This window comes from Aplidium turbinatum, chromosome 18 (genome assembly GCF_918807975.1).
Source record: "Aplidium turbinatum chromosome 18, kaAplTurb1.1, whole genome shotgun sequence".
Taxonomy (NCBI): domain Eukaryota; kingdom Metazoa; phylum Chordata; class Ascidiacea; order Aplousobranchia; family Polyclinidae; genus Aplidium; species Aplidium turbinatum.
In genome coordinates, this window is record NC_137489.1 from 11,355,942 (window position 1) to 11,379,233 (window position 23,292).

General features: G+C 37.2%; 1 protein-coding gene across 1 annotated transcript; it reads right to left on the bottom strand.

The window, feature by feature from the left end:
- Positions 1 to 1,986: 1,986 nt before the first annotated feature.
- LOC145787449 (carbohydrate sulfotransferase 1-like) lies at positions 1,987 to 22,902 on the bottom strand. Its single transcript, XM_082599193.1, has 7 exons — positions 22,250 to 22,902; positions 21,332 to 21,535; positions 19,647 to 19,911; positions 15,697 to 15,814; positions 10,900 to 10,980; positions 4,469 to 4,647; positions 1,987 to 4,165 (listed from the first exon to the last, which is right to left on the bottom strand). The coding sequence occupies exons 1-7, from the start codon at positions 22,869 to 22,871 to the stop codon at positions 3,856 to 3,858; spliced, it is 1,779 nt and encodes a 592-aa protein (XP_082455319.1). The 5' UTR covers positions 22,872 to 22,902; the 3' UTR covers positions 1,987 to 3,855.
- Positions 22,903 to 23,292: the final 390 nt, after the last annotated feature.

Below are 23,292 nucleotides of genomic sequence, written 5' to 3' on the forward strand. Positions count from 1 at the left end.
TTTTGTTGATCAGTGTCAATGATCATGTTGAAGCGAGGTTCTCTCTCTGAGATGGACACACGCATATCATCGCACGGATCCAAACGATTCCTCGGCTTGGTTTTGATGTTAAAAATACAGTACAAGAGTTGAGAACCCAGCTTCACATAGATAGGTTGTCGCAAAAGCCACAAGGATTTCTAAAGCTTTTTTGTTAACTGGGAAAATCTGTTAAGTTGTGCACACCAGAAGGCATGCAACTGCATTGGATCAAACTCCATTTTCATTTTACTACTAGCTTTCATTTCAATAAGATAGTCTTTCATTTGGTCATTACGCATTCTTTACACATATGCCTAAATAGAGTATAATTTCACACTGCATGTCGTACCCCCTGCTTTGGTGCTTTGTACCCCCAAGGGGTACACGTACCCCTGGTTAAGAACCCTGGCCTACAGCTTTCATGTAGCGGCTACTAGCGGCAAGACAAAAAGTGTCAGATGCAAAGCAATTATCGAGTATACTTTCAGTCATTTACGATCATCTGTAAAACATCTCTATGATCAATATGTCGTTCAAGCTTTGTTTTAAGTACTTTAATAAGTTGATGGATGAAAAGATAGCTTTCATCTTTTGGAAAAACATTTATTGAACGTTATTCTGGTTGCGGTAACTGCAGTGTTGCTTATTCATGGACAAAATGTCACAGCGCATGAATTATTGTTGTTTTACTTTGTATTCTTTTCTTAGGCCAACTCCAAAGAAAAATAGCCTATTATTAGCAGCTTAAAAATAATACTTTTCGTTTTTAAAGGTTTTACTTTGGTTTGGCTGGGTTAGGGTTTGAGCTTCTTGAATTTAGGATTTTCTTTCCAGACCATTGGTTTTAAATCCTGCAATTTTTATCAAAAAAATGTGAATTCAAATTTTTCTTGAAGTTTATGCTGTCAATCAAAGTCATGTTATATAAATCTTACGTATTAGCATGCTTACGACTCTTTTCAGAAGCATGTCTTAACAGGACTTAAAAGCACAACACAAAAAATTCTTTTTTGGAATTTGCATTCATATTTGCTTGACGTTCAAGATATTATTGCTAATATTTGACTCGGCCATAGACTTTAAGCTTGATCTTACACATAATCTTAACACTTTGTGGTCGAAGACTCAAAGTGTTAATTTTCCTGTTTTTACCAGCTAAGCAGATTTGAATCATTTCAAGTAAGCCTATACCTTCCCAAATACACTTTATTATAAGAGCTGTGATCGTATTGAAACAAAGATGAGGAAAACAACCCTCTTACTTGAAAATGCTAACAACGTAGACTAGGAGGTTATTCATCGCACTTTCCCAAAAATGTCTTCAAATTTGGCATAGTATTCGTGTTTTGGGTCGTAAAGCTGTGACGTGTAGGCGCCATTTTCAACACATTTTCTCTCTCCTCTTGCTCTAACTTGAGGTCATGTCAATGATTGCTTTCTCATTAAAAATCGTTTGAACGGGATGTCACAAGAGTATCTGTTAGTATTCAAAGGCAGCACAGAAAAACGTTTTTTCATCACAAAACTTACCCTCTACTGTCATCTGCTGGGAATTATATGCACATGAAAACAGCTGCTAGGTAGGTACGATAAACACAAATCATTGATGACAAAGTTCAAAAATTTTTGGAACGTATCTCACACTGATTTAATGTTACCAGAATAAACTCTTGCTGATTTTGTATAAATGAGATTAAAAAGTTCATATTAAATGCGATGTTTATTGAACTTTGAACCTGTGTTTTTGTTGGTTGTCTTTATTCTTAAAACAAGTCGTGAATGCATTTTGATAAAGCTCAAAGATTATGAACTTACATTTCCTAAAATTCTTATTTTGAAAACAATTCTAGAAAATGTTAAGTTGTCCAGCTAAATGATGAAATCCAATCTTCAAACTTTTCTGTTGAGCCCACTATTGGTGGGTGTGGTTGCGTGTGATTGGTGGAGCAATCTATCAATCAATCAATATATTTATTCTTTATGGTCTTTATATTCAAAACAATGATATCATATGCACAATCACATGGACTTTATTCTAAATTCATACACTGGTAAGATAATCCCAGTGGTAGGTTGTATCATTATATCATTAAAATCTTAGAAACGCGTTTGGCTGAGTGTATTTCGTTCACTTTGAGAATATTACATGCGATATAATTATATTTAACAGAAAAACCGGGCAGCAAAATAGAAAAAAATCTCAATAAACTGCTTTGTTTCAAAATCAAACAGCAATATGGTGCAATGTTGCCAAACCGCCACTTTTACGCTTAGCCTACAGTAGCCTACAATTATTTATTGGTAGTAAAACGGCATAGCTTCTAGACTAAGATGTAAAAACACTAATATATAAATTACATATTTGAGCTTACACAACAAAAAAAATTCGTTTTTTATCCGAAACTTGAACATGCATATTTTCATCACAAAATGATCACAAAAGTTAGATTTTTCCTTTCAATGAAAATACAATAGCCTTCTCTTCAAGCCATAAAGCTAAGTTTTAAGGGCAAATAACCTTCAGAAATTTTAGAAATTAAAAAGTGCTCTTGTATGGCGGTTGTGATATGCACGTAGGTGAGTTTGCCATGGCAATGTAAGGTTTCGCTAATTGATTACTAACAGTGTTAGGCTGAATCAATTTTTGTAAAAAGCGAAACAGAATAAAATTTCGAAACGAAACCGAACAAACATATCTCATTAAAAGTGGCTAGAAACAAAAGCAGTTTCTTTGCAAAAAATAGTGTTCAATACAAAATAAACTTGAAGAAAGTTTGTGTCAAAACAATAAAATAAAATAAATTAGTCATATAAAATCATAAACTAGGAGCAACAAGTCTGGTGGTGATATTTCGAAGAATTTTGCACAAGGCCAGCTTCTTCAAACTACAGGCGCTGTCTCCTTTTCGAGATTGCTCTTTTGTCTCGTTTTGTGTTAACAACGAAACAAAATTGCTTATATTGTGGCACAAAACGAAACAACATTTTGTACTGAGAAACTTGAGTTGAGGTGAAAAACAAAAAGTAGAAAAACCCGTTTACAGTAATAGAAATAAGATTATGACAAAACTTTACATAACATATAAAATGAATGAACAACAGAAACCCAGCAGTTACAGCATTTAAAAATAGTAAAGAGTGTGAATCTTTTTGGCTATACACCATTTAGCCATCATCAGGCATTTAAAAAAATCGACGTTGCCCAATTTTTTTTCTTAGTTTATGAAAAATAATATCATGCATCTAAAATAGGGTAGCGTGTTTAATTAATGCAATGTAAGCCATTTTTTCAAATGTCAAAAATGTTGACAGTATTTTTTGCAACTCGATAAATGCCGTGTTGTTTGCCTCGATAGCTCAGTTGGTTAGCGTGTGACTTGTGGAACCAAGAAGCTTCAAGATCAAGCGGCGCTGGTTCAACCCTCGAGGTGTGCGCTTGAGCAACGCACGTTAAGGACTGCTCTTCATTCAGCGGTATCTAAAGGATGGAATAATTCCCCGGCACAAAGACTTCAATTATTCGAAACTTCTCTTTGCGAATCTCGGTGACCGGGCCTGCGTCAGTGATTCAAAGTCTCTACACAAGCATGCGAAACTGCCAGGATTAAGCTTTGCAAGAAGCTTTCCCAGTCCGAGGATAAAGATTCAATCAATCAATCAATCAATTGTTGCTTAAGGTTCGCAAATGATAAAGTAACCTCTCTGCCAAAATTGTAAAATAACATAAAATCTAACAAGAAAATCTGAGACTTTGATGTTCGCTTGCGGTTTTGGAATAAAAAGCAGCCACAAATTATAAAAGTAAAACATAAAAAAAGCAAATGTGGAAAATGGTCAACTGAGCAATTGTATTTTCATGTTATCCAGTTCACTTTGGTTGGCCACAGACTTGTAGCCTAAGAAGTTCATTGCTGTTTCGCATACCTCTTGTATGTCCCTTACATCTTTAAAACTTAAATGTCTTCTCCAAGCTTGCATTGTCGCAGCCGAATCTCTCTTTGTAGAATAAGGTCTAACCTTTTCTTGTGGTGAAGCTTTCGTATTGTTTTCAATCCACTTTTTTAGGTGGGGCATAAACTTGAGGCCAGTAAAGTTATAAATTTTCTGGGCCATGCTTAGTGGCGCCAACGAAAGATCTTCGTATCTGTTCATACAGAAACAATTTGAGCTTTTCTTCAAATGCAAATGGGTTGAGTATATTATAGAATAGATAGATGCTTGTATCCCCATTTCTTATGTTTCCCCAGACAGAAAAATCGTCATTTTTACATTGGTTCAACGTCTGCAGATGTTGAATCAATGTAAAAATGATGGATTTTTCTGTCTGGGTTATTTGATAAGCAGAAACAATCGAAACTATAGTTGAAACAACAATTCTAGATCTAATACATTATTCTTAATTTTGTCAGCAATTGAAAGTATAAAACTAAAACAATGGCCTTCTCACCTAACTCTGATGTACCGCCCTTTCAGCCATTTCGTATCGCTGGTATTGGCAAGTCCATCAAGAGAGTTGTGCAACAATCTATAGCATGTGCCCTCAGCATTTTTTTTGATCGACGATATCTTACGAATTTTGCTTCTAGAACTTTCTAATCCGCGAGGATCCCGAACCAAATGAACGATCTGTCGCAGGATTGCAGTGTTAAAATAGTGACATTTTTCATTAAAAAATAGTTGTAACTATTTGAAATAAGAAGTATGATTAAAGCATGTTTCGTAACATCAACTGCATTTTTTCACTCAAGTGTTGACAATTATTGAGTTTTTTTACTGCTATTAACCAAAATCAGGCCTTTGATGTTTGGTCTTATCTCTTTTGTCACTTTTTTTGAAAGAACCAAAGCAAAACACTCCATATCAGTACGCTACTGGTTGATGCATAAATTATTTTCTACTTAAAAGTAGCCCAGTCTACAACTCTACAACTTAATAATAAAAAAGAAACTTTGCTGCACATGCACCAAAGCGTTCCTGGTAATAGGCTATTCCTGGTAGTTTTGCATACTTGTAAAGGCTTTTGACGCAGGGCCGGTTATCGAGATTTGCGAGTGAAGTTTTCAGTTGTTAAAGTGTTGTTGCCGGGGAACTATTTCATTCATTAGGAGCCGCTGAATGAAGAGCAGTCCTTATAATGCGTTGCTCAAGCGCACACCCCGAGAGTCGAACCAGCGCCGCTTGATCTTGAAGCTTCTTCGTCCACGAAGTCACGCGCTAACCAACTGAGTTATCGTAGCGAAAACATATGATAAACAATAAACTTATTGAGGTGAAGAACGAATGTAGGTAAAAACCCATAATAACCTATGGAAAATATTTATACGGAAAATATCTAGACTAGAAAATATCCTTAGTTTCTAGATGGGGGATATTTTTCATATGAATATTACCTGTATAGATTTTTGTCGATTACCGTGACGTAAATCCTTCAAGCAATGACACAGTTAACGAAACAGAATAGATTTAATTTCTGAACGTCTTGGCCTCGTTCAGACTACGCAATGTTAATCAAACCAATTATATGCAGCAAAGCAATTGATAATTTTACGATATTTATTTAAGCAGTTATCTTTTTTAATACATCAGCAAGCACAAAGAAGAATGATATGAATTAAATACAGGGCTATTATCGATCTAGATTCTAAAAAAAATGTTCTTAAGTAGGGTATATAAATTATTGGTATGTCTAAACGTCAGCACTTATGTGTCAAGTAATTTAACATTGCATTAAAACAATTTTCCCAACAATTTTTAATGGATCAGTGGTAATGACCAAGGAAGTAGACTGTAGAGTCGGAATCGAGTCGAGTCATGGAGTCGGAAGGATTTTGGTGTGTCCGGAATCAGAGTCTTTGAAAAAAGGCTGACTCTGACTTGATACAAAAAGATGAACAATATAATTTAGTTTGCAATCTTTTTTTCAAAATATTGTTTCTTGTTCTCTATATTGCGCTCCAAAACTTTGCCAGAAAATAGAAATGTTTGTTCTTAATTGTCAGTTTTTGTGAAATTTGCGCTTTCAATTTGGATCACAAGTTGAGTAAAATTAATTTAAAAAAAAGGCATATTTATAAAATCTGGCAACACTGAAGCCGGAGTCGGAATCGGCCTGTTATACACCGAGGAGTCGAAGTCGTTCATGTTTTGCCCGACCTCACAGCTACGGTTTTGACTGCAATGTTGGCAATGAAATGACAGGTTTCTTCACAACAGGCGTTGTTAAGCAAACACTGCTTTAAACTGTTTAGATATGTGGTCACTTGAACGGAATTTTATTCACTCATTGTCATAAATTCCAAGTCTATGGATAACGCAACCTTAGACTTTGAAGCTCATGATTCAGGACTGGGTTGTATAAGTTTTTACACAAAAATAAACGTGTCTGCCATTGAAGAAAATTGACACCGCTATGCTAGGCAACCGCAATTAACTGACAACAACAGAAGCTACTGGGCGGTTAAACCTGGCTGTTTCTACCAGGGCCGGATTTAGCTGATAGGGGGCCCGGGGCACTTTTAGATCGGGGGGCCCCCTACAAAAATTTTTTTCAAGCCTACGGCGCGAAAAACCACTTCTGCGTCTACAGTAGCATCAATCCAGTACTGCACAGCATTTTTCAGAAACTTCAAAGGCTGAAAGGAAGAAAAAATAACACAAAATCACATTTTTCCACGTAGGGGGGCCCTTCAAAAGTCGGGGGGCCCGGGGCACCTGCCCCCTCTGCCCCCCCCCTAAATCCGGGCCTGGTTTCTACACCTTCTGATTTAATCATTAACATTCTATGCTTTGAGCTTCGTCTTGTTCCAGCAAGCGTCAGATAATAGACAATCAGCAGCCATCGTTTTGTGTTCCCTTGCCTTGGAATTGACATTGCTTATTTGATTTGTTTTTAAATGTAGGCTATCAATATTATCAACTTCATGTAGTTGTTATGTTTTGACTAATGCATAACCAGGGCCGTTGACAGGATATTTCGGGCCCGTTGCCAATTTATTTTCGAGCCCCCTTCATCGACAATGTGATGAATATAAAGGTTGTGTACAAACTTTTATTGATGTGCTGTTAAAATGAGGATGACACATGCCGTTCAAAATAGAAAATAAAAAGGAATATCATTTATATATACGTATAAATCAAATATAGTTATTACTATCTGAAGCCTTTACAAATTGTTTCACCTAACGGATCATCAGAAGGTCTTATTCAAATAGAATCTGCAGTAGAATAGAATCATTTATATATACGTATATATATATAAATGACGCTCTTGAAGACCGGGAGGTCGAAACGGTGTGCACTGTCTGCAGTTATTGACGCTCTTGGCTTATGCCGATTGAGCACTTTACTGGAGGCACCTTGCTATGCATTGCGCAAAGCTCACTGCTTGCAGTTTGAGCACTTTGGCAAGGTTGGCAGTAGTACCATTTTTGGTTACTGTTTAGGTACCACAAATGGGAAAATGTCACATGGAGGTATATACATCTCCATGGCCATTATTCCGGTGTAACTACTGCACTGATGAGACCGGGAGGTCGAAACGGTGTGCACTGTCTGCAGTTATTGACGCTCTTGGCTTATGCCGATTGAGCACTTTACTGGAGGCACCTTGCTATGCATTGCGCAAAGCTCACTGCTTGCAGTTTGAGCACTTTGGCAAGGTTGGCAGTAGTACCATTTTTGGTTACTATTTAGGTACCACAAATGGGAAAATGTCACATGGAGGTACATCTCCATGGCCATTATTCCGTTGTAACTACTGCACTGATGAGACCGGGAGGTCGAAACGGTGTGCACTGTCTGCAGTTATTGACGCTCTTGGCTTATGCCGATTGAGCACTTTACTGGAGGCACCTTGCTATGCATTGCGCAAAGCTCACTGCTTGCAGTTTGAGCACTTTGGCAAGGTTGGCAGTAGTACCATTTTTGGTTACTGTTTAGGTACCACAAATGGGAAAATGTCACATGGAGGTATATACATCTCCATGGCCATTAATCCGGTGTAACTACTGCACTGATGAGACCGGGAGGTCGAAACGGTGTGCACTGTCTGCAGTTACGTATATATATATATAGATTATTATATTTTCAAAGGCATTAAACTTTTTTTTACATAGGTTACCACTATGCGCTTATCACAATCTTGGCGCTGCTGGTAGCCTGTAATGCAGTACTTGCTCTTGTTTGTAGTGTTAGTCTTGTCAGATGTAGAGCTTTTTGTTATTCTGTGCTCGATCAAACCCGATATGCCAAAAGCATGGTCATTTAACAAATCTTGCGCAATCTTAAAATTTTCCAAAGCGCAAAAGTTACTATCTCTATCTAGCGGTTGGTTTATGAACTTTATTTGTCACATGGCGCTAGAGTATTACTTCATTGATATTTCACTGGTCATTCTAGGCTCACCAGAAGAGAATTTACAGCAAAGTTAGTGCAGATTGTCAGAAAGTTTTCAATTTGATTTGCAAAGTACAAAAATTAAAGGTAAGAATTCTAATTTCAATGTTGTTAAATGTGGTGTTCCACAGGGGTCAATCCTTGGTCCCTTGCTTTTTCTTCTTTGTGTGAATGATCTTCCAAATGCATCCTCTTTTACAACTACACTTTTTGCTGATGACTCAAACCTTCATATGTCAGATAAATGCCTGTCATCTCTCCAAAAAAATGTCAATAGAAAAATTGATGTGTGGATGAAATCCAATCCTGTCCCGGAATCCAATAAACTTTCATTAATTTATAGTAAAACTACATACATGATTCTCTGCAACAAAAAAAGTGCAGCCGAAAATTTTAGTCTGTCCATCAGTGGCCGATCCATCGAAAGGAAGAAAAGTATAAACTATCTAGTTGTAACTTTGGATGAGCGATTGACATGGGACAGTCATATTATTAATCTTAGAAAGAAGCTCGCAAAGGTCTGCGGCATGGCATTTAAGTTGAGATACATTGCCCCATTAACAATATTACAAACTTTATATTATGCTTTGTTTCAATCCAAGATTCCGTAGGCTACTCGATTATAAATTGGGGAAGAGCAAACTCTACATTGCTTGCTCCACTTCAAGTGTTACAAAACAAACTCATCCGATCCTGCTTATTTTTGCCGAGGTCAACAAATACAACTGTTCTTTATCACCAATTTAATGTGCTCAGAATTGACGATATTATTAAATTAGAGACTGCAAAAGTTATGTACAAATATGTGCACAAAATGCTGCCCCGGGCCTTTGCTGGCTGCTTTATTTTTGTAAACGAAATTCACCATCATAAAACCCGTCAGAACCAAAAGAATGATTTATATTTGCCTTCTGCAACGTCAAATTTTGGTAAGAAGATGCTATGTTTTAATGGAGTGAAACTATGGAATCTGACTTTCGTGACCTTTTGGTCTTTCGCTGCAATCCTTGTTGTGCGAAATATTTGTGTTTATTGTGTTTTTGTCTATTGTTGTTTTTTGTTTTTTTTCTTTTTCGCCAACAAAACAAAAATAAACTGAACTGAACTGAATTTGATTTGGGAAAGGTTTTTGGACCTAGGTCAAACATTTGCTGATTGCTGAAATCTAAACAGCGGTTTTGGTCTAATTTTTAGTGCAGAAATTGGGATAGCAATCTTCTTACCTATGCCATTCCAGTCTTTGAGTTTGAACAAACATTATCCTTTCTATTTTGAAATTCGTGTTTCGGGTTATTTCACTAAATAACTTATTCGTGGTTATGAAAATCACTATACGGTGGAGTTGACTAAACACTAGTAATTTATCCTGCAAAGCAGACTATTGTTTAGAAACCTAATTTCTTTCTTCCAAGCGTATAGGCTACCAGTACTGCATATGAAATTGGTTGCCTGACCGTTAACCAACCATTTTTAAGAGAGATCACGGATATTGCACTAGTTCCTAATATAAGAAAAATATATTTTATTGCCGTACAATGTATTGTATCTATAAATGTAATCTATGCTCAAACAATCAAAAACATGATAGCCTACTAGGCTATCTTCTGTTTTTACATACGGTACTAAACTAAACTTAATTTTTATTTGACAGTTTGGTGGCTGAAATGGCTATTTTACCACCATAGAGCTGAAGTTGGGCCCGATGCCCGGAGGGGGGCCCGGTACTTTACCATCTGACGGCTGAAGTGGCTGTTTTAACTTCTGGTGGCAATTCCTTTAGATCTGATTATATTAAGATCTTGATAATGTTTGAAGTCGCGTGAAATCTTTTAAATTCGGGCCCCCTAAATATTCCAGGCTCGGGTCTAAAAGTACCACCTAGACCCCCTGTCAACGCCCCTGTGCAAAACAAAGCTTTCTTTCCGCGGAAAGCTACGTGCTGAGACTTCCAAGCACCACGTCGTGATCCGATGCAGTTGTCTGACATCATCAATTGTAAGAAAACCTATTTGAGTTTTAAAACCCACGAACACTATTACAAACAATAGCTACATCATGTGCCAAAGGCTGGCGACATAGATGAATTATCAGCAACTGTTTGCTGCTCATAAAAATTGTCTGTAGACTCTGTAGAATGTGGTTATGGCCCGTTTACGACCCAAGAACGATACCGTAATTTTTGTAAAACGTTTTATTTGATTGTTACCAAACGTCATACTAAACATGTTCTGGGAGGCCCATTTAAATCATCCCACGGACTTTGGTTCGATAAACACTGCTATCGATAAATAACTGATAATACGTTGACCATAACATGATAAGCCACAGCAGCAGTATAGTGATTCGGTAAGTGTTACTTCGAGACGTTGCTGGTGTTGTAGTATAAGATACCGCTGCAATGTTTCTTGTGCAATTGTTCAACTCCTTTGTCATATTATTGTAAAACCATCAGCACAATCATAATTGTAGAACGGTGGTATTTACCTTTACATCCATCGAAGGATCGTCTAAAACCGGTTTCAAATGCTTAATGTCGCAAAGACGAATAACTTTTACTACAGACATCTGCAAATACAATTTGTGATGTTAAATTGATGCACTACAGAATGAACTCTTATATAAGAGTGTGTAAAACACAAGTTAATTTCTAGATACTAATTAAAAAAGGGGTTTGACGCATTTAACCTTAAATAAACGTAAAGTTTGTAAGGGATCCACGTAAAGCAGATAGGCTACTTATGCGTCAAAAATTTAAGAAAAAAATACCTTAACATATTAACGTCCACTTTGTAGAGTACAAGTCAATTCAAAGAGAAACAAGAATTTATTTGCTAAACGTCCATGTTAGATCAACTACAGCATTAATAGTTTTCAAAGTTTTTCTGGTCCAGCTTGAAATGATCGTGTTGCAGATCGCGATTTCGGGTATTAAACCCTCTTCAGTACAACTTCATAAACAGCATAGTAAGCTACAGTAAAATTTGCAGCAGTTCACTTTAGAAAGTAACAAAATTGTTATATGGTTGCCAAGAAACGAATTAGTCTGCGAAATTACTCTACGAGCAGTAATAAAGACAATTTTTATGTACAGTAAATTATGAAAGTAATTGGATCATACAATGTTCAAAGAAAATACATTAAAAGCATTCCGGGAAGTATTTAAATTCTAACAACAAAAATGGGGGTCAGTCAAGCTGATATACGCCCAAATCTGGAACCAATCAAGCCGGCCTCTTGTAGAATGATCCGAGCGAGCCGGATGCAAGATACTTCAGGAATGCTTTTAATGTATTTTCTTTGAACATTGTATAATCCAATTACCTATTATTGAATTATTGACTTGTACTCTACAAAGTGGACGTTAATATGTTAAGGTATTCTATCTATTTTTTTTCTTTAATTTCTAGATATTGGGACGTTAGATCGATGGCAATGGTCTACGGCTTGACGTCCAGGGAATGCTTCAACGTTTTTTTTAATATTGTCACAATCAAGGTGCAATGCCTCGCGATGGCTTGCTTTGTATCTTCAACGAGCGTGTTGTTTTGGCTGTAGAATTCTGGTGCGATGTGTTATTATCGGTTATGACCTGAAGTAACCTCTGATTACGAAATCTGTATTATGCAACGTGTATTTTCTGGAATCATTTTCCCTACGTGACATTCTAAAGACTTCTGTTGTTTACATTCAAATGCTGCTTGATAGAGCGATGGTTCTTTATGATGTAACCTTACGTAACCTTCTCGAAGTTACTGGACTGAACATCCAACTATAAATAGTGGTGTAGTTTGTGTAATGTTTATTATGATGATTATTATGAGTTGATTATGAGAGTTGTGCTATGAGTTGTGGATTGGTAGTTGATGCAAAAATTATTGGTGATTGAGACTTGAAGTAATTGAATACAAGTAGATGAGAATTGGTGCTGATATAAATTGTGTTCGAAATTAGAGTTATTTGAGAAGCCGTTCGTTAAAGTTCTTCAAGAAGTCAGATTATCATTTCACTAGTAGAATTATTCGACATTTAATTGACTGCTTTTCGGTTTGACCCATTAAACTACGTCATTGAATCTTTCCAAGTCTTTTTCCTGGTAAGAGATAGAAAGAAATCGTGACATTCTGGGGGCTCGTCCGGGAATTAACCGAAAAACCGAAGAATACCGAAAGATTTATTGAAAGAATAATAAATTAACAACAAGCTGTCAAAATGGCGGATGCCGTCAAACATGAGATGATTGAAGACTTACGGAGCATGGCTGAACGAATGGGGCTGAGTGACAATAAAAAGTCTCAGTTTGTGATGGAAGAGTATCACAAGATAATGGCCCAGAAAGCTCAGCGAGAAGCTGACGAAAGAGAAGATAGAAGAGCTGCCCGTGAAATAAGGAAAGCAGAACTTGAAGCTGAAGAAAAGCGAGCACAACTTGAAGCTGAAGAAAAGCGAGCACAACTTGAAGCTGAGGAAAAGCGAGCACAACTTGAAGCTGAAGCAGAGGAGAAGCGGGCGCAGCGCGAAGCTGAAGCTGAAGAAAAACGTGCTCAACGGCAGTACGAAGCAGAAGCTGAAGAAAGAAGAGCGCAATATGAATTGGAAAAGTTAAAACTTGAATTAGAAAGACAAAAGCTGGACATTGGTGAGCGATCTAATTCTACTAATGATAATGCTCGAGATGTTATTGTGGCGCAAGTTAGACGTCCAGATTTGCCATCATTTGTTGAAGAAAAAGATGAGTTGGATAGTTATTTGTTAAGATTTGAAAGATATGCTACAATAGCCAAATTGGAGAAGTCAACGTGGGCTACCCAGCTAAGCATGTTATTATCGGGACAAGCTCTTGATGTATATTCAAGACTTTCGCAAGAAGAGGCCATGAACTGCGACAGATTGAAGTTAGCTCTGTTAAAGCGATACAATTTTACCGAGCATGGATACCGCCAAAGATTCCGTGAGGCAAAGCCTGAACGACACGAAAGCCCAGGTCAATTTATTGAACGTTTAAGAAACCTTTTGTTAAAATGGTTTGAACTTTCGGGGGCCGATCAATCATTGGACGGATTGGCAAACCTTATAGTTAAGGAACAATTCACAGATTCATGTTCAAAAGATCTGTCTGTTTATTTAATGGAGAGAAGTCCAAAGACTCTAAAAGACATAGCTAGTGTGGCGGAACAGTATTTAGTTGCTCATGATGAGAAGTTGTCGACCGAAGAGACGTTGTCATTCGATGATGACGAGGAGCAAACAAATAATTTTAAAGGAGGTGCGGTTCCAAGAGAAGTACGTTGTTTTAATTGTAATGGCTTAGGTCATAAGGCTGTTAACTGCCGGAAGAAGACTAATAGAAATCGTCAGGAATCGAGGAAGTGGTGCAATCGTTGCAATAGGCAAGGACACGAAGCGAAGGAATGCAAGGACAAGTCGTTTTCCTTATCCAATCAGTCTGGAAAAGATAAAGTCACGGACATGTATCGAGGTGGTTGTGCGTTAATGATTCCTGAACCCACGCTTGGGAATGAGAGATCCGAAGAAATAATACCTGAGGATTACCTACCAGTAGTGGATGGAACAGTTGGAAACAAAAAGGTAAAAGTTTTACGTGATTCTGGTTCTACGGGTATAATGGTGAGGAGAGATTTGGTTAAAGACAGTCAGTTAACGGGAAAAACTGGCCATGTGATGTCGATAGATACCACTTCAATCCAAGGACCGTTAGCGATGATATATATCGAAACTCCGTATTGTAGTGGGACTGTGAAAGCGTTATGTTTACAAAACCCTTTGGTTGATCTTATAATCGGAAATGTTATAGAGAAAAATTCTGAAGTTACTTGTTATTCTTGTGGCAAGAATGGTCACTTTGCTCGAGATTGTTCTGCAGATAATCGGCGACGACCATTTGGAGTTTGCTATCGATGCGGTAGACGCGGACACTTCGCCAGGGAATGCGTTGCTGACGGCCTACATTCGGAAAATAGACGTTGCCGTAACAACCATTGTTACCGATGTGGGGAAATTGGACACATAGCCAGGAGCTGCTCTTTTGATGAAAAGGCTTGCTACAACTGTCACAGAGAAGGTCATCTGGCCAAGGACTGTCCGGAGAGGAAGTGCTTCCGATGTAAGAAGATGGGTCATCTTGCTCGCCGGTGCACAGAGGACATTGAGGACTATGGAAACTTTCACAGTAAACGTGATGATCATTGTTTTGAGAAACGCTGTCGTTGGTAGATCATGCAACGATGGACTACTGAGAACTGTTTTATTGAGTAATTAATTGTTTTTGGTAATGTGTTTTGTGTTGATTGTGTTGTTATATTGTTTGCAACAATATTCTAAGGGGGGGCGTATGTCACAATCAAGGTGCAATGCCTCACGATGGCTTGCTTTGTATCTTCAACGAGCGTGTTGTTTTGGCTGTAGAATTCTGGTGCGATGTGTTATTATCGGTTATGACCTGAAGTAACCTCTGATTACGAAATCTGTATTATGCAACGTGTATTTTCTGGAATCATTTTCCCTACGTGACATTCTAAAGACTTCTGTTGTTTACATTCAAATGCTGCTTGATAGAGCGATGGTTCTTTATGATGTAACCTTACGTAACCTTCTCGAAGTTACTGGACTGAACATCCAACTATAAATAGTGGTGTGGTTTGTGTAATGTTTATTATGATGATTATTATGAGTTGATTATGAGAGTTGTGCTATGAGTTGTGGATTGGTAGTTGATGCAGAAATTATTGGTGATTGAGACTTGAAGTAATTGAATACAAGTAGATGAGAATTGGTGCTGATATAAATTGTGTTCGAAATTAGAGTTATTTGAGAAGCCGTTCGTTAAAGTTCTTCAAGAAGTCAGATTATCATTTCACTAGTAGAATTATTCGACATTTAATTGACTGCTTTTCGGTTTGACCCATTAAACTACGTCATAGAATCTTTCCAAGTCTTTTTCCTGGTAAGAGATAGAAAGAAATCGTGACAAATATTAAGAGAGTTTTATAAAATTGCTGATTTCAAAAAATGCTGAAATGTTAAGTGGAATGTTAAAAAGATATAGTAAAATTCATCTAGTGTTTCTTATAGTAATTTTGCAAAGTTTTCTCTCTGGATAATTTTTTGAAAGTGGCTATAAAACGTTTTAGATAACTTAGTAACCAATAATGGCTTTTAGGATAGCCGTAGGATTAAGGTGAACTTATCACTTTGGTGTTATCATTACAAATGTTGCGGAAAAGAAGAAAGGCTTTTATCAATTCAAACTTAAACTGTACTGGCCTGTTTAGCTCTACAAGCATTCATTACGCGGGGCATATGTACAGGTCCACACTTATCGCAGCTGGGCTGATTCCCGAAAGCACAAAGATCCTTTTCGCAAAGTTCTTTAGTCTTTTTTCTGCAACAGAAGAATCAAAAAATAAGTTTAGTTTGCTTTTGTTCCAAAAAACTTACTGTGTTAAAATTTTTACAATAATCCGAAAATAAAATAAACAGAAGCAAAAAATATGCTATCGCCTACTCCGTGGTAAGATTTCTTGATATTTTGCCTTTACTTACCCATTGACGATGAGCCCAACAAATAAGTTGATACAGTGTTTTCTACGTCAACTTTCAGCGTGTTTGATTTTATTGACGTAGATAATTTTATTGGTTGTAATTGTGTCCATATTCTTCCTTTGAAAGTTTGCTTCACTTTTTTGTAAAAATGTTTTGAATGTAGCCTGTTGTGAAACAATCTTGAGGTTTCTTATTGTTGGAATCTTGGTTTAGGAAGGAGAGACGCTAAACGTCCGCATAATATGTCGCCTCTATCTTTTCGCTGACCTCTACTATGTTATTTGACATCTGCTGTTGCTTCAGCTCTAACAGCAAGTAACAAAACAAACAAAATTGAACTAAATTTTGCAATGACATAAAGTTGAAAGGAAATGAGTAGGTGATTGTACCCTCACAGACAATGGACAGCAACATCCGGACAGTCTTTTAGACTGCCACTTCAGCAACTCAGTTTTGTGTAAAGAAGAGTTTTGTCATAGGATTGCTGACGTCGGTAAGTACAAAGATCAGGCTACTCTTGTAGATACGTGATTATGTAGGCTATATTGAATGTGTACTAAGATTTATACATTGGGCTTGGTAATACATAGAGTGGGTTAAATATAAACTTTCAACTAGTACAATCATTTATTTCTTACAAAGCCTTTTAAGGTTGTACTCATGTGCCAAGATGATTTTATTTCTGCGCTTTATTTATGAGGTTTAAATAGCCCTACCAATTCTATGATATAGTTAGCCCACTTAGTTATAAGCTACCATGTTGCAGAATATTTGTAGTTTACTAAAGTTAATTAATTATCTCTGGGTGGGCTATCCTATACCCTTTGTTCAAGGTTTAAAAAATATTCTGCGTAATTCCCTTATCTATACTTTTAAACACATTTTCAATCATTGTCAAAAACTAATTAATTTGCCAAATATCGAAAAGTCAAGGCCGAGACAGCAGCTAATAGGCTAAACAGTGGTTCCCGACCTTTTTTTGTTACGCTCTTTTTTGAAACTATTCATACCTCCCCATATTACTAGAAACAGTAAAAGGAATTCTAAATTTTAAAAACCCTAAAATTTTAAATAAAAAGGTTTCTCTACAATTCCCCTAGATTGTATGCTATAGGGCTCCAAGACTCCTTCCTAATTCCGATCAGAAGTAAAAACGTTGGACCGCACAGCCGGCGGTCTATAAAAATTACCGGCTAAGCCAGTGTTTGGTTTGGCTTATCAAAACCATCACTCGAGTCGAAGTTGCAATTGGCCGACTTAAAATATATCAAATCACAAATAAAATCCCCCAAAGTCATCCTTATTCAGCGCAAGCGGAGCACGGGTGTGTGAAACTGTGAAGGTTTTTTAGTGGCATATAACCAGCCCATATAACCCACTTCAGTGGGTATCAGTCTTAAGAATTGTTTTCCTTCACACGTAACATCACTACAAAAACAAAAATAATATATAAAATTACAGTTATTTGACATATCAATTTATTTCACAGTAGCCTACAACTCAACGCAAAATTTGCTTTTGTTTGCGCTCTGTAAGTAGTTGTATGCGCGGCACAGTTCGTGACAGTACATAACACAGGTCATCCTCAACATCAATTTTGTTTCTTTGCTTGCTCTTATTCTGCAACAGAGCATAAGGTCCTGAATCACATAGGTAAGTGGACACAAAAAGAATTACGAAAAGCTGTTACTGTTGTTTTGGGGTAAGAATCTTTCATACCAATCCAGAACTGTTGAAAAGTTTAGTGCTAATATAGATATTAGGCCTATGCACCGATCTGAAGAAGACATTTAGTGCGGTAACATTTTCAATGTAAATTTTTTTAAATTCCTCCCCTGAACTCATGAAATTCCTTTCTAGGGAGGAATTCCTCCCCGGTTGGGAACCACTGGGTTAGAGTAAATTTCGATATAATATATATAGAAGTCCGATCTTACGTGACAAATAGCCTAAAAATACAATTGTTTTAAGTACGTATAGCAATTGAAAGTATTTTGACCTATACTATACAAAGCTGAAAGTTGGACCATAATTAGGAATATGGAACATTGTCTCAACTTGTGCTTCTAAGGAAAGTATACTCAGTACTCACCAATGAGCATATCTGATTACCTACCACTTCTCCTTGATATGATCTGTTCTGTAGGCTACGCAGATTACAATTTACATTACATTGGTTTAGATTAGACGCATAACTTTAGGAGAATAAAACATTTTAGGGTTAGAACAAAACTTTTCTAAATCTTGTATTTGCACGTTTTAAAAATCAGCTGGAATTTTAAAGTACGTTTCTTTCGGTGACAAATTTAAATTAAAAATGTTTTTGCTGTTTTTACTATCAAATTTTGTGACAACGCAACTGTACTACGTATCAGTGACAATCGGTGAGGGAAAGCAAGGAAAGCAGTGCTTACCTGAGCGAAAACTATGCATAATATAATGACTGAATTCTAGGTTTAACTTCTTATTATTTTTATCACGTCTATTTTAACTTGAAAACTACTGTGTTCGTGACTAGAATTACTCGTAACGCTTGTGAGTAGTCTAAGTCCTCACCAAACCACATGTTTTGCCTATAAATGCCAATTAACGCAAACCCTCCTGTCAGAAACAACCACTGAGGCTCCAAGAAAGCAACTTTTTTGCTTTCCCCAGGTTCAAAAACGTCAAAAAACGCCTTTGTTTTATCCAATCCTCACTCGTTTTGCTAAACGTCACCAGCTGCTTAGCCAATCAGATGTGTTATGGTTAGAGATGCTTTACCAGTGACGTCAATGCGTAGCCCACAATCGCTAGAGTACTAGACTACCTCGTCATAAGCACAGAATGGTCTCTCGTCACGGTAAACAGCACAGCATCATCAAGGCGAAAAGATTATTGCTGTTTTTTGATGTCTCCTCGCCATGTACTTTAGCCTACTAGCTTTCATAGTCATGCCTTTGCCCTTTTTACAGCGTTGATATAACGTTACTTCGCCAATGAACGTTCAGGTGCAGATGCAATATTTAGTTCGTTAAGCTTCTATACGCAGGAGGCAAACTTATCCAGCTTTTTGTACAAATTGCTTGCGGTTGTAATGCTTAAGCCTAAGTGTTACTTTTTGTAGTGTAGGTCTAACTGAATATCTGAGAATGAACATTCATGACGAATTAAATATTTAGACAAGTATTATTCCATGTCTAACACTGGATTTTGGTCCTGCAACGGTAAAATTAAGATTGTTCATGACTTCTAATCATTAAATGGATGTATAATCACGACATAGGCGAAGCACAATTTGACAGATTTTTATTTTTGATTTGTTTTGGAAATGTTCTCAGAGCGTACCAAATTGGAAGTGTTTTTCAAAAATTTCTGGAGAGACCCCCCAGACCCCCCGCTGGAAGTGTTGCCATCGGCAACGCGCCTTCGGGCTTCGGTTACGCCCTTCATGCCTACTACCTTGCTGCAGCATATTTCCAAGTTGCTTTCCCAACGGTTAAGCCACCGAACGTCACTGCTACGTATAATACCTATATTCGTCATTTTGTATTAACTTAGGTGATGGTCCCATCACAGCACATTATCACAGTGTTTTCATCAACTATAAATGTCCAATAAGGCCAAAGTAGGCTAAATGATAAAGAAAACAAATTTCAAAAAACTGCTTATGCCTACTGGCTGCTGCTCACCGAAAACAAAAGTCGTCGGTAAGACACTTGATATCTTCGCCATCTTTTCTCATTGGCCCCCGCACTTGTCCATAGACGTCTAACTGGGATGGAAAGTCGCACTTTAAAATTCGGTGTATAACTTGTGCCATTTCTAAGCCTTGATTGCCACAGCCCCCGGTAAAAGGATAAAGAGGTTCGAAGGTATAGAAAGCTTCTGGATGTTGATTAAAAAGTTGTCCAAGAAACGTCGAGCCAGAACGGTAGTTTGTAAGAATCACAACCCCTGAAATGTCAATGCATATGAGTAGGGGTATAGTCAGTGAGGGCGATTCTCTCCCTTTCTACAAAATAATTTAAATAAAAATTTTACACTATGTTACAACAGTATTTGACAAAGTTTTACTATTGATTTAGGCTGAAAGTACTTTCAGAATGCGCAATATTAAGGTATCTTGTTCAAAATGTCATAGAGGTTCCAGACCCGATAATGGGTGTCCGCCTTCAGTTACTTGTTGCCGGGTTCACTCACATGTGAAAAAGTAGCCTACTTATTTGCCTTCTTCCCCGAAATTTCGGGCTGATTACGCCCCTGCATGTGAACAAGAAAGACCTTTACAGCTCTGACAAAGCAAGAGGCCTTTTCAAAATCGTAAGCCTAATGAAAAATAAGTAAATTCAGTTCAGTTCATTTATTTGTCACAAACACAAACATGAAAAGAATACAAAGTATACAATAATCGGCTGTGTGTCATATGACGAGGAGACTGCGAAAAGACCAAACGGTCATCTAGTCAGCAGCCACCTCAAGCTTGGTGATGTAGGCCTAAATAACATATATACAGTAAATACACAAACACACATACAAAATAAACAAATCAAAAAAAAAAAATCAAAAAAAAAAAACCAAACAAACTAAGCAGGTTTATCGTGCTACTGAATGAATTAATTGTGAGTGGAGTTTAAGAGATATCAATCGACAATTTTAATCAGTAAAAAAGATAAAGTAAAAGTATTAAAATACAAGCTAGCTAGCGTATGTCACAATTCTAAAACAATCTTTTGATAATAATAACATTAAGCTTACCATCGAAATGAGTTAGTTATCTGTATCTAGAACTGATGATATTAATATAACCCTATAGCTTTTTTTAATCAATAGTTCTTTAGCATGTCTTGAATAAATAGTGTGTTTTCATGGTAACATCGATTTGTAATAAACAAGCAATTTAAAAATGATACAATTTACGTTTAGAGATTAGCCTCGTTGGATCAGTGGTTACGCGCTCGACTTAAGATCATGCGGTGCTGGTTCGGCTCTCGGGGCGTGCGCTTGAGCAACGCACTTCAAGACTGCTCTCCATTTAGTGGCACTTAATTGATGGAATAATTCCCCGGCAACAATATTTCAACAATCGGAAAACTTTACTCTGCCAATCTCGGTAACCGCCCTGCGTCAGAAGTCTTTACAAGTATGCGAAACTACCAGGAATGATGTATCAAAGCATTGTCAGTCCGAGGATAAAGATTTAAATCAACTAACCAGATATGTAAATTGTTTCCTGTGTTTCCTGTTTTCTCTAATAAACAAAACCTTTGGTTTACAATCGCAACGACTATAGAGGATACAGATTAAATTTTGCAACAATATTTTCACAGGAAGCATACTGTATTGTTCAAAATGGTTTGTTAGTAATGTACCGTACCTTTACTTTGGTTTGGAAGCATGGAGACTGGCTTCTTATAGTAATTGAGCAGCCTCCTCCGCCTCTTGATGGTAGCGACATAGCGAGAAACGTTTTTTAAAAACGACTGCCTGACGGGATCTATTTTGGCATTGGAGGCTGGCTGTTCAAGCTGTTGTGGTCCCATATTTTCTCCGAAATTCTCTTTTTGCTTATGTTTGTTGTCTGTAGAATAGCATAAATTGGTTAATTTTAATTTTCAACAAAAGCAAACATGAAACATCTGTAGGAAAAATTTCCAAAAGAAAACACAAATTTCATTTGAGGCACGATTGGTCTACTTGACCTAATGAGTTCGCTTTTCCCTTTGGTCACTTATCACTGTTTGAATATGTTAGATGCAAAGCCGATTGGTGATGATATCCCTGGTAAGCTACGACGCTCGAAATGGCACCGGTTCTACACCGCTCAAGAGCATGCGGGTGTGTGTTTGGCAAGATACTTAATGGCATGGCTGAAAGTAGACACAAAGATTGGCTTCCTAGCCTTCCGGTCTACTTCAACTACCGGGCATAAAGCCTGGGCAAGACAAGAAATTACGAGATAGCTACTACCAGGGGTCGAACAAGTTAAACTTTAACTAAAGCAACTTTCACAAAAATCTTGAACAACTTTCTTTGCAAGTTAAATTTATGTCTTACTTTAGAAAATGCTATCAATATCACGTTGTTTTGCAATTAGAAGGTTCAGGAATGTCTATGACTCTGCAGTCTGCATGTTTACGTTAAATACAGTGATAGGCTACCATTTTTATCATGTAGGTTGTAGGCTAAGTGAAAGTTTAGGCGTTCTGGGCGTGCACTTTGTGCAAGTGAAGTAATGGTGTTTCTGCTGACCAGCGAAAGTATAAATCCTGTCACAATTAATGGTGTAACTTACCTATTGCTGTGTTGAAATAGTCTGGCTTGCTCTTTGGCGATCTTGGACGAGGCATGTTAACAGGTTCATTGTTTGGCAGCGTGTTTCTACGTTCAAGTGCATTTTTTGATGAACGTACTTTAGTGTTCAAATCTTTCTTTGCGGCAAGGTTTTTGTTTTGGGTTGAATTTGATCTTTGTGTAACTTGTGTACTTCCGTTTTTTGAAAAATTGTTCTCACTTTCTTTCTGGACCTTGTTTGTAATATTTTGCTGTACCACTTTCCTCCGCAGCTTTTGCTTTTTCAACGTAAGCAAGCTCTGTTGTTTTATGTTGCTTGTATTCATACTTTTCAAATGCAGATCTTTTTCGTTTGTTGTAACAAAAGATGTTTTCGTTTTGGGCGGTAAAGAATTTCTGTTCGTCGACAACTGCGAGACACTGTGCTGAACCCTAATCAGATGCGTTTGGAAAGATATTTGCGATACAGTCGCCATCAGAGATAGAAAACAGAAAATCAGAAGAACGGTGAAACAAACAGACTTGGTTGAGAAAAGTCGTATAAAAAAACCAATGCCAGTTGCCTTCTGTTGTGATGGCTTCACGAACATCCGGTTAGATTTCAAATTATTTTTTACCAGCATTTTAACTTTTGTGTATCCTAGTTGTTTTAAAACCAAATAGATCCTACTTTCTAAAATCACAGCTGAAAAAAGTTTTAAACATGAATACATTTAAAAAATTAGACTAAGTTTTATCTAGAATCGAAACATGGAACCTTTAGCCTGTCTTTGAAAACTAAAACTAGAAGAATTGTCTTATAGACAAAGCTGCCGATTGAGGATAACAGGCTATACCTTTTTAAAACTTTAGGTGATGTCCTTATTTAGTTTGCCAAAAGACAACCGTGCCAAACTCCCACCCCCACCTGGGGTAAGAGGGACTCTTTTGAACAATAACATGTTTGCACTACACCATCACAACAACGCTACAAAAAAATCAACATTTTATGAAAGGAAGGGCATGGTTTAATGGCCTCCTTTGCGTACGCCACCGGCTTCACCT